The 12,072-nt window shown below is 49.8% G+C and overlaps 1 protein-coding gene across 1 annotated transcript in view; it reads right to left on the bottom strand.

Moving 5' to 3' along the window:
• The window catches only part of MTREX (Mtr4 exosome RNA helicase), a 232,204-nt gene that overhangs the window by 65,943 nt on the left and 154,189 nt on the right, over positions 1–12,072 (bottom strand). The window contains exon 21 of the mRNA XM_082255208.1: positions 9,864–10,052. Within this exon, the coding sequence (XP_082111334.1) occupies positions 9,864–10,052 (189 nt within the window). The remainder of the gene's footprint in view (positions 1–9,863; positions 10,053–12,072) is intronic.

Raw genomic sequence — 12,072 nt, 5'->3', positions numbered from 1 at the left:
CCAACGACTGTAGAGCAGGATGGAAGATCAGCCCAGGAGACCTCACTTCGAGGCAACCGCCAAGGAGACACCGTCTTACCAGGTCCACGAACAAGGACCGGCGAGGCCAGTCTGGGACTACCAGAATCACTGGCACCTTTTCCACCACCAACCTGCGGAGGAACCCTGACAAAAGCAGCATCGTAGAAAAGGTCTAAAGCAGCCGATATTGGCTCCAGGGCACCCCCCAATGCGTCTGTGGCGTCAGCCAGAGGATCGCAAGCCTAGGCCACAAACCTTGGTACCGTTTTGGCAGCCAAAACGCAGACAGATCCACCTCCCGAGTTCCCCATTGGGCACACAGGATAGGAAAAAACCTCCGGACGTGGAGACCATTCCCCCTGATTAGGAACCTGATGACTGCCACTTCTCCACACCGGATATGTGAACTGTGGGGAGAGCCGGAACATGTTTCACAGCCCAAGGCAGAATCTCGGCCACCTCCCTGGCCGCCTGGACACTCTCGGTTTTTCCTTGAGGAATGACGTAAGCCACAGCCGTGGCATTGTCAGAGCGTACCCGTCAGTAAAGAGAATTCCTCCGTTAACCAGCATCCCTGGGCACAGAGATTGCACGGCACTCCCCCCCAGCCCGACAGGCTGGCAGCCGTGGCGACCACCGTCCACAGCAGTGGTAGAAAAGATCTGCCCTGGCTCAGAGCGGGCGACAGAAGCCACCACGACTGTTCCAACCTCGTCAAATGGCTGAGACATAACAGCCTGGCCAAGGACTGCGGATCCTGGCTCCTTTTGTAGAGGTCTTGTGTGAAATGGAGCAAACAGGACAGCCCCGAAGAGCGACACCATCAGCCCCAGAGACCTCATACAAGTCCATAGGGTGGAGAGGCCGTTGTCCATCAGAGAACTGATCTCGCCCTGCAAAGTCTGAAGGGTTTGCCCTGGGGAGAAAAACCCTCGCTAGAGAGTCGTCTAAATTCACACGAGCGCACCGACTTGGTCAGCGCAGGCTTCTGAAGGTCAATGGTCCACCCAAACACCCAAAGGGTCTGAACCACGAGTAACCAGTCACCCAACAAAGCCAGATGAGAACTTGGTCTCAACAGGAGACCGTCCAGATACCCGAGGACCGCAATCCCTTTTTGCGGAGCAAAACCAACACCAAGGCCAAAACCGCAGAGAAGACTCAGGGTTTTCGGGCATTGAACAGGTTTGAACAAAAAAAACAACTCAAAACCTTTACTGCCAAGGAACCGGCACAATCACTCCCTGTGCAAGGAGAGCCTGCACTGCCCCCCTGGGATCCTACAAGCGATCTGGAGATAGACGAAGACATGGTGGAAAGAACCTGTCTGTTGGGGGAGACCGAAAATCGGCCTTGTACCCTGAACTAATTGGCCCGAGAACTCATTCGTCCCGAACCAGAGATGTCCAGGGTTCTTGAAAGCAACGCAGATGTCCCATGCACCCCGAATCAGGTGAGGGTGCCCCTTCATGCAGAGAAGACTCGTCTGTTGAACCGGACTGGCTAGTCTCTGGCTTACCCGACCAAGCCTTCTTGTTCCCTCCAGAGGCTCTGAACGGTTTACCGTCATCCCGCTCCCCCAAGGCATGGAAAAAACGCCTGTGAACCCGGAAAGAAGGCCCCCCGCTGACTGCGAGTAGTCTTGCCTGTTGAGGATTGGGGAAGAAGAGTACTCTTACCCCCCGTTAGACCCTTGATTAACTCCAAGAAGTCACCAAACAGGCGTTCACCCAAAAATGGGTGATCAGTCAAGGCCTTCTTAGAAGCCTGGTCTGCTGACCAGTTTATCAGCCACACCATGCGGCGTATGGTAATCCCCACCACAGACACTCTAGCAACCAGAGGAGCCGCATCACACAGATACACCATGGCAAACAGAGTCAGGGGAACCTTCTTAGTGTTCAAGTCATCCCTAAGTACCTTAACCCATTCAGTAACCGTCTGAGAAACCAGGACGGACGCGAATACGGGTTTAAGTATTGAGCGCGCCAACAAATGTAGGTGGCGGAAAAGGGATTCCAATCGTCTGTCCACCGGGTCCGGAAACGCCGGAGAGTCTTCCACAGGAACCACCGTAGATCTGTTCAACCTGGAAACAGAGTGATCCACCCTAGGCGGCACTGTCCAACGATTTGAGTCAACAAAGGGGAAACGGCAGTCAAAGTGCTTTGGCACCACCAGCATGTGCTTAATGAGCTGCAATTGCTCATTCACAATATCGTGAAACTCTTCGAGACAAGGGAACACCTGACCCGACTTCTGGGCCTTGCAGGAGCCAAAAACGATCGCTTTCCTGACTGTGTGGGCTCATCATGCATTTGCAATGTTTCCCTCACTGAATGAATCAGTGCTTCCACCATAGTGCGTTCCTGCGCCGCAGCCGAGGACGACACATTCTTACCATCTGACAAGGACAGAGATCCCTCAGGGATGGGATTGTCCATGGCGACCATAGCAAACTCTGAATCAGAAGGCATAGGCCGTTTTTGGGTAGCTACTTGTTTCATCACAAGGTGAACCTTTGATGTCAGAGTTTCTAAGGCTGCAGACAGATATGAGAGACTTCAATCCGGAGAGCCCGGACACACAAAAAGTCAGAGGGGGAAGTTTTACCTTGGGACTCCATTTTACAATAGAAGAAAAAAATGTGTACTGCCCCTTTAAATTGCGATCGCGGTCCACACCGCTATACTTTCCACTGCTGGGAAAGCAGCCGCTCTGCAGTCAGTCTTCAGCATGAGAAACTTCTGACAGGAAGTGATACATCATCACTAGAGGCCAAAATCTGCCTGTGTAGCCTTCAGGCTACAACAAAATGGTGCCAATAGAAAGGTATAGGAAGCATAGGGAAAATGCCCGCTTCCCTTACACAGAGAGCCTTATGCCCACACTTAAATGGTGGCTGAAAATGGTGCCAAGCACTCAGGAACACAGGCATGAGGCCACCGTGGGAATCCACCTAAGGGGCCCCCCCCCCAGGACAAGGTAACATCTACAGCACCCCCCCTAAGGCGTCAGATCCCAACTATAGCTCCCCCAGCAGGAGCGGGGAAGGGCAGGGCCTGTCCTGATAGGCCTGGGGGATCTTTCAGAGAAACACAGCCCTGTTATCCCCAGGAGTGGGCCCGCAGCTCCCCCTCAGAGGTCTGTCTCAGGGACACGGGGGGGGGGGGGGGGTTGCATCACTCACCATTCCATGGACTGGTGGGCTCCTCTCCAAACCAGCTCCCGAGATGCGTCCCGGCGAGGAATCCGCTCGCAGGCTTGTCGCCATCCATCAGGGCAACGTCGTGGCGAGGCCTGGGCGGACCACAACCTGCTCACGCTCGTTGGCCAGGCTGCGAGACCGTAAGGTGCGAAACCTCAACCCAGCTGTCGCTTGTAGTTCACCAGGAGAATCCCCCTGACACTAGCTAGCGATAGTGAGTGAAGAGAAATAAACATTCTGAAAATAAAATAAAAACTGAGACCGGAGTCCCAGCGGGAAACCTAGGTCCTACTCCTTAACTAGGCAGCAAGAAACTGATCTGAGATCACAGTGTGTTTGGGGTTACGTCGAAAGGGACAGCCCCTATACGCGCGTCGAGTGAAAACTTTTCACTGCCTAGTCTACTCCTGTAGATGGCGCATAACCCAATAGTGAAGAAGCATTAAGAGCTGCGTCTGTCAAAGGATGTAAGAGAAAGGATTTTGCGATAAGTCAAAAATCCAGTTTTCTCTATCGTTCATTGACGGCGCAGTTCTCTGATCCATATCAGTAGAGACGTCCCAAAGCAGTGCCATAAAATGAGGGGAAGGAACAGCAGAAAAGAACAAGTGCCCAAAGCTAAACCTAGCCAACAAGACAACAGAGGGCTCATCTGAACAAAAGATGAGGCCCACTTGAAACAAACAGTAAACACCCTCAAGGAAGGCCAAAAGCCCTCCAGACAGCAGCCAGCAAAAACTTTGCAGCCAAAAGAGGCATCTGCAGATGCCAGCACATCCACCTTATAAAATTTGGTAATGGTGTGAATAGACTACCAGGCAGCCGTCTTGCAACCTGGAGCACAGATGCCTGTATGGCGAAAAAGCCCAGGAAGCACTAGGCGCCCGAGTAGAAAGCGCCAAAACAAGGAAAGGAAGGACCTGACCCTTGATCGAATAAACATGCACCAATGGCTGTCTAAGCCATCTGGAAACAGTTGCAGGAGACACAGGCGGTCCTGTTCATGGGCCATCCGTAAGTACACAGAATGAGCCTGACTTACGAAAAGACTCGGTAGCCGCCAAGTACACCTTGAGTGCCCGAACTCTATCCAGAGTATGCATGCACATTCTGCAGGATGTAAGGGCTTAGGACACAAGATGGTAATACAATGTCCTCGTTCAAGTGAACACTAGAAACCACCCTCGGAGGGAAGGACGGATCCGGACAAGTAACACTTGTTTCCATGAACCAACAAATAGGGAGGACAGGACAATGTCGCCAGTGCCGACACCCTGCATGCAGAGTGACAGCAACCAGAAGGCCACCTTCTGTAAAAGGTAGGCCGGGGATACCCTCAAATGCTTGCAAAAAGAGGTCCTGGATGAACCTACTGCACCAAATCAAAAGCCCCAGTTGGTCGCACCGGAAGTACCAAGTGTTGCACTCCCTGGAAGAAGTTACGCACCAGGGAACGGGCGGCCAACGGCCTTTGGAAGAAAATTTCCAAAGCCGAAACCTGACCCTTGACAGTACTCAAGGCCAACTTGTGAGCAACTCCCCATTAAAGGAAGTCAAGATCCGGACCACCAAGAGCGAGGGGGAACCCAAAGAGACTCACACCATGCAATATACGACTTTCTCGTATGAAGAAAAAATCATCCAAGAAGTCGCTTGCCACGCTTTAAGCAGGGTGGGAATCACCGAAGCAGACAATCCCCTGACCTTCTGGACCTGGCTTTCAACAGCCAAGCTGGCAAAGCCAGCGACCGTAAAGCTGGATGGAAGATTGGCCCTGGAGACTATAAATCTTCCCTGAGAGGAAGCCTCCAAGAAGCGTCGGTGGCTAGTCTGACCAGGACGGTGTACCAGCTCGGAGAGAATGACCGGAATCCCTTCTGCCTCGATCCTGCGAAGAATTCTTGGCAGCAACTTGACAGGAGGAAAAGCAGATAGCAGCTGAAGCTGACCTTGGCCCATGCGTATGCACTCTCACACGACCACGCCGGCGTCAGTCTAGCGCAGGCGACCATGCTAAACTTCTCAGCATCGTTCATGTTGAACTTATCGAATGTTCTGCCCATGACAGAACCCATGGTGCCACCATTGCACCCGCCAGAGGGTCCAAGGAGCGGGCCACAAACCTCTGCACTATCCAATAGATGCGATGCCAACAGGTCCAAGTCTGGAGTGCCCCAATGAAGGCACAACTGCTGGAACACCTTCGGATGAAGGGACCATTCCCCTGCATCCAAGGCCTATCGACGGAGGCAATTTTTCGACTGCCAATTTTTCACACAGGGAAAGGGAACAGCAGAGAGTGCAGGAACAAGGCGCTTCGCCCAACGAAGAAAGCCTGTCACTTCCAAGGCCGCAAGGACACCCCTGGTGAATGACATAAGCGACGCTCATGGCGTAGTCAATTGAATGTGCACTGGACAGCTGTAGGTGCCCGATCCAGTGAACTAGGCAAAGCCGGATCGCTCTGAGCTCCAAGACATTGATCGATGACCTGGATCCACCAGGGACCATACTCCCGAAGCAGAGAACCTGCCGAGGGCTCCTCCCCACCCGGACAGGCTTGTAACCGCGGTGACAATGGTCCAGCAAAAAGGGGAGGAACAATTCCAGATCGAGACTCCCTGGTCACCCGGATCCGAAAGTCCAGAGAGTTGGATTCTAGTCCCATTTGAAAAGCGAAAAGAACCGTCTCGAAAGATGACACCATCAGCCCCAGAACTTCGCATGCAGGTCCAAAGGGACGACCACGTGCTGGACAGTAACAGGTGAACCGCAGTTTAAAGTTCCAAGACTTTTTTCCCCCCGGAGAAACCCCCTGACTAAGGACGAGTCCAAAGTCAGGCCCAGATAGTCCAGTCTCACAGAAGGGACCAGAGAGGACTTCAGAACCCACCTGAACTCCTCCAAAGTTCTCATGGTGACTTCCAAATTCGTTTGTCTGCACCGTAGGGGACTAAACCAGAGTAGCAGAAGCGAGACCAAGGGGTAACGCCACAAACCGAAAGTGATCATTCCCCGCAGCAAAAAACGGAGAACACGTTGGTGTCCTGAACACAACGGGATGTGAAGGAAGGCATCTTGATGTCTATGGAGGACAGGAAACCCCCTGATGTAGGGAAGCCACCATCGTGCGAACCGATATCGCTTTGAAGTTTTGATCCGCACGGAACCATCAAAGGGCCAGCTTGTTGAACGAGAGCCTGAACTGCCCCACAGAGCACCTACAAGCGATCCGGGAACAGCAATACATTGGAAGAGAAAACCTCACTGGAAAAAACGGATCGAAACTCGATCTTGCAACTGGAACGCATGACCTCCTGAACCCAGCTGCCTGGGATCCGGGCCAGCCGTAGGTCCGAGAACTGGCAAGGACAACCCCCCATCCCATAGATGGGTGAGGACACACCTTCAGGACGAGTAGGCATTGTCCGCAGGTCTGGAAAAGACCGATCTCTTGTTCGCCAGACTAGGATCGTTTGGAACCACCAGAGGAAGTCTTGAAGGACATTGCCACATCGACTGTCCACGAGGGAAGAAGAGACTGGACAGAGGGAAACCCAGGAGTGTGCGGGTCCGACCATCCCAGGGAGGGGCACGTGTCCACCCCAAAATCCGCCAGGGAGGGGGACGCTTACTCACCATACCAGGAACACAGGCGGGGGCCATCTCCTGACAGGACCCCATGCCACCGAAGTGGGGGGCTGTCGGCCAAATAGGAATGATGCGACATAAGCCTAGTCCCTGTCGTGTGCATCCTGGCGAGACGTTTAACTCGCGGGGCCAGTCTCCGTCCCGTGGGACTATGTCGCGGCTGAACCAGCGCGGAGCTAAGGCCTGCATGCGCTCGTTGGCCAGACTGGGGTGACCGTGGATATAGAGATCCAGCTCGTCGCCCAGTCCGGCATAGTTGCTTGAAGATCTCACATGAAAAAATACGCTGTGACTTGGTGTAATCATATTCCCTGTGTCATTTGTTTGCCTTACCTCGTAATGATGGGCTCACATGTTGTGACTGCACTTTGTAGTGTTCTGGATATTTGTGTCCATGCAATAATCCAACTAACTTGCACCCATATGCTAAGGGAACAGGCAACTAGTTGTTGCGGGTTACAATCCATGCCTCATCACATAACAAATGTGGGAGGGCTAATGCATGGTAATCTTTGCCTGCTTGGTTTGTGTCAGATCTAATTAATTAGCTCTCACCTGAAGAGCACTAGACACACCCAGGGATTTTGATATTATTATATACAGTTTGCGCAGCGCTTTACAATGTGAGGGAAGACAATACAGTTACAATACAACTCATTACAGGAGGAGCTAGAGGGCCCTGCTCGTGAGAGCTTACAATCTAGAAGAAATTGACAAGTGACACAAAAGGCAATAACCGTGGGGGGTGGGCTGATGGAGAAAATGGAGGTATATTTGTTAGGTGTGGGTAGGATAGGCTTCTCTGAAGAGGAGGGTTTTCAGAGATCGCCTAAAAGCTAATAGAGTAGGAGATAATCAGACAGATAAGGGTAAGGAGTTCCATAGGATTGGAGAGGCTCTGGAAAAGTCCTCGTCACGAGCATGGGAGGAGGTGACGAGGGAGCTAGAAAGCAGGAGGTTTTGAGGGGAACGAAGACAGTGATTAGGTTGGTATTTTGAGACTAGGCTAGTGATGTAGCTGGGGGCTAAGCTGTGGATGGCTTTGTAAGATGTGGTTAGTATTTTGAATTTAATTTGTTGGGTGAGCGGAAGCCAGTGGAGGGCTTGACAGAGGTGCAGCGGACACTGAGCGATTGGTAAGGTGGAGGAGCCTGGCGGCAGCATTCATGATGGATTGAAGGGGGGATAGCCCGTGTAGAGGTAAGCCAATGAGAAGGGAATTGCAGTAGTCGAGGCGCGAGATGACCAGGGAGTGAACTAGGAGCTTTGATGTGTCTTTGGTTAGAAAGGGGCGTATTTTGGAGATGTTGCAGAGGTTGAGGCGGCAAGATTTGGACAGCGATTGGATGTGGGGCTTGAAGGAGAGTTCAGAGTCCAGGACAACACCTAAGACCTTGGCATGCGGGGATACCATAGATATTGGCAGATCAGGGGAAGGGGCACGTGGTGGAGGAAAGATTACAAGCTCGGTTTTGGATGGATTGAGTTTGAGGAAGTGGTGTGACATCCAGACCGATATATCGGAGAGTAAATTAGTAATACGCGAGGACCATGAGGGAGAGAGCCGAGGGGTGGATAAATAGATTTTGGTATCGTCAGCGTAGAGATGGTATTGGAAGCCGTGGGTAGCTTTTGGGGCCTTGGGGGACCACAACAGAGAAGGGAAGAGGAGAGGAGGAAGTAGAGTTGTACATAACGCTAAAGGTGCGGTTGGATAAGTAGGATGATAACCAGTGAAGAGTACACTCACGGAGACCAAAGGCATGGAGTTTTTTGAGGAGGAGGGGATGGTCAACCGTATAAAAGGCAGCAGAAAGGTCCAGGAGTAGGAGTACAGAATACTGTCTATTGGTTTTGGCCATTAGTAGATAGTTTGTAAGTTTTAGGAGAGCAGTTTCAGTGGAGTGTTGAGGCCGAAATCCAGACTGATGGGGATCAAGGAGGCTATTCTCGGCAAGGTGGTCACACAGTTGGTTGCAGACCAGACGTTCAAGGAGTTTGGATAAAAAGGGGAGCAAGGAAATAGGCCTAGGGCGTAGGTTAAGATCGGTTGGGTCCATTGAGGGTTTTTTTTAAGTATGAGCCTGACTAGTGCATGTTTTAGAGAGTTGGGGAAGATGCCAGAAGAGAGGGAGAGATTGAAGATGTGGGTTAGAGAGCGTAGAATAGGGCCAGAAGGTGAACGTAGCATTTGCGAGGGAACAGGATTAAGAGGGCAGGTGGTTAAGTGGATGTTGGCAAGTAGTTTAGCAACCTCATCTATAGTGGTGGGGTTGAATGATGGAAGTAGTGATCGCACCTGTGGGCATGAAGCATAAGGCATGGAAGGTATCTGAACCGCAATGATCTCCTTACGAATTGTATCAATCTTCTGTTTGAAGTGCTTGGCAATCTCCTGGGTAGGGAGTGAGTTAGTGGGAGGGGGTAGTGGAGGACGGAGTAGAGAATTAAAGGTAGCGAAAAGTTGCTGGGGGCGGGATGACAAGCTGTTAATGAGAGGGATAAAATAGGTCTGTTTGGCAGTGTGGAGACTAGAATTGTATTTTTAGAGGGCAGATTTATATTGGTTGAAATCTTTCTGAGACCTAGTCTTACGCCATAGGCGCTCAAGAGCACGGCTATGCTTTTTGCAGACTTCTAGTGTTATCCGTTTGCCAAGGTTGAAGGGGTCGGGGCCTGATATTTTTAATCCGGGCACAGGAAGTGTCAATCCAGACTACAGACACAAGCCATACATTAACTTGTGCAGTTCCATGCCACATGTCATGTATGAACACAAACAGAAACTTCTGACATTGGAATGAGATGATTTACTCTACTATAGGTTGTGCATACAGAGCAACAACCACCATATTACATGATCAATGCAAATCTTATAAGGGTGAAAAACACAAGGTGCACATAGAAATGTTTAGAAGGCTTTTACGTGCAGAAGAAAGGACGAAGGAAGAAGGGACCTTCAATATTTTGGAGATTAACTTACCTGGGCCTTTTTCTCGCACAGTTTGTAGAGGGTCTCTAGATTAGGGTCATTATTTAGAGGATGCGAGTACATTCGGTGCTCAAATGCCTCCGTTTTCTGAACCACCTTTTTCAGCCCGGGATCTTGAATACCCATATCATCAATAGGGTCCAGCAAAGGTACTCCATCAGGAAAGCGCTTCTGAACCTCCTGAAGCATACAAGGAAGAAGTGTTTGTAGGGTAATGGAGAGCTATTCGAAAAATACTGTGAACGGTTTATGTTTTTGGAAAAATATGTTCCTTCAGATGCAGTTCAATATCAAATATAATGTCCAGTCAGCCTTTTGCTAGCCCAGAACTCTTGTAGTAATAAAACTACACAAGGATAGAGAATGCATATCACATATCTGTGCTGCAAAGCCAGATAGGGGCTTGGGACCCATATCTATTCTATACACAATTATCCTGATTAAAGGCCCGTACACACGTACCGATCGTCGGCATACAAACGTCGGTGGACGAAGGATCTGCCGATTGTACGCGTGTTAGTATGGTGCCTCCGACAGATGTCTGCGCACAATCCGCGGACAAAAGTCTTTCGTGCAAACATGAAAATATTTGTATGCCGACACCAGAACGGACGATTGTTCGCCTGTCAGTACAGAATTCGGCCGACAGACCGCAGATTTGCAAGACTGGGCATGCTCAGAAAATAGAAAACACAGGGAAAGTTAACCATTACATGACATCACTTCTGCAGTCGGCGGACAAAATTCTTGTGCTGTCCTTGTGCTGTCTTTGCACTTTTCAGCAGACACCGACATCCCGGGGAGAAAAGAGGAACATTTGTAAGCCGACCATCGGTACGTGTGTACGGGGCTTAAGGGCCAGTTTCACACTGCAGCCTTCCAGACAGCAAACCTTCTTCAATCATCATCACAGGAACAGAGCAGAGCAAATATAAGAATAAATTTTATGCAGGCTGAGCAGTTTTAAAGAGTGACTCGACTTTTGTTGTGAAAAAAAGCAATCCCCCCTCTGGGTGACCAATGTACATTGCAAGATTAGTACTTGTTTCTGCTCTTAAGAAAAAGTGGTATGTTTGATTACATCAATGTGCAAAGTGAATTTGAGTGGGAGTGAATTTTTCATCATCAGCTGATGCACTTGTAGTGTTTTAATGAGGAAAATTGCAGTGTCAACATCCCTTTATAGTGATTAACTCTCTGGGAGTATCTCACCAAAAAAAGAAATGTTCGGATGCCTAAAATCTGACTTGTATCTTAGTGCAGACATCTGGGAAAATCAGTGAGACAATTATACAAGCAGGAAATGGCATTTCTGGGGAAATTCTGCACACCCGTGTACAGAATGCCTCTAGTTTGCCATATTATGTTGAATTTTACAGAAAATGACAGCACTGCAGACTGAAAAGGAAAATAGGATTTTTTCTTACAGCTTACCTGTAAAATCCTTTTCTTGGAGTACATCACGGGACACAGAGCTAGTAATAATAACCATTTGGGTTATACGCCACCTATAGGTGAATGGACACTGGCAAACAATCGACAGGAAGTTCCTCCTAAATAACCCCTCCCATACAGGAAGAACATCATTTTTTGAAGTAAGCAATGAAGATCCAAGAAAAAGAGGGGAGGGAGCTCTGTGTCCCGTGATGTACTCAAAGAAAATGATTTTACAGGTAAGCTTTAGGAAAAATCCTATAATTTTTTATCGTACATCACGGGACACAGAGCTGGTAATAATAACTATTTGTCCTAAAGCAATGCCCTTGAGGGGAGGGGACACAGAGTCCCAAATTTGCCCCTGAGTAAAGAAAAATTTAGGACTATACAGCTGCTTGTAGTACGCTACTACCGAATTGAGCCCCTTCACGGGCGCTAATGTCCACTTTAGAATTTTGTGAATGTATGAACTGAAGACCAGGTAGCAGCTTTGCAGATCTGGGCCGAAGATACTTGATGGTGCACTGCCCATGAAGCACTTACCCTTCTGGTAGAGTGGGCCTTTAAGTTAAAAGGCGGAACCTTACCTTTCAAGCCATAAGCTTGAGAAATGACCTGACAAATCCACCTAGAAATAGTGGAGGAAGTTGCCGCCTGGCCTTTCTTAGGCCCATCTGGCAATACAAAGAAAGCATCAGTATTACGAATCTGTGCCGACCTGGTTAAATAGACTTTAATCGCACGTACAACCTAAATAGAATGT

This window comes from Pelophylax lessonae (genome assembly GCF_965119305.1).
Source record: "Pelophylax lessonae genome assembly, chromosome: 1".
Classification (NCBI taxonomy): domain Eukaryota; kingdom Metazoa; phylum Chordata; class Amphibia; order Anura; family Ranidae; genus Pelophylax; species Pelophylax lessonae.
Note: the sequence above shows the minus strand (reverse complement) of the source record. Positions and strands in the feature narration are given on the sequence as shown.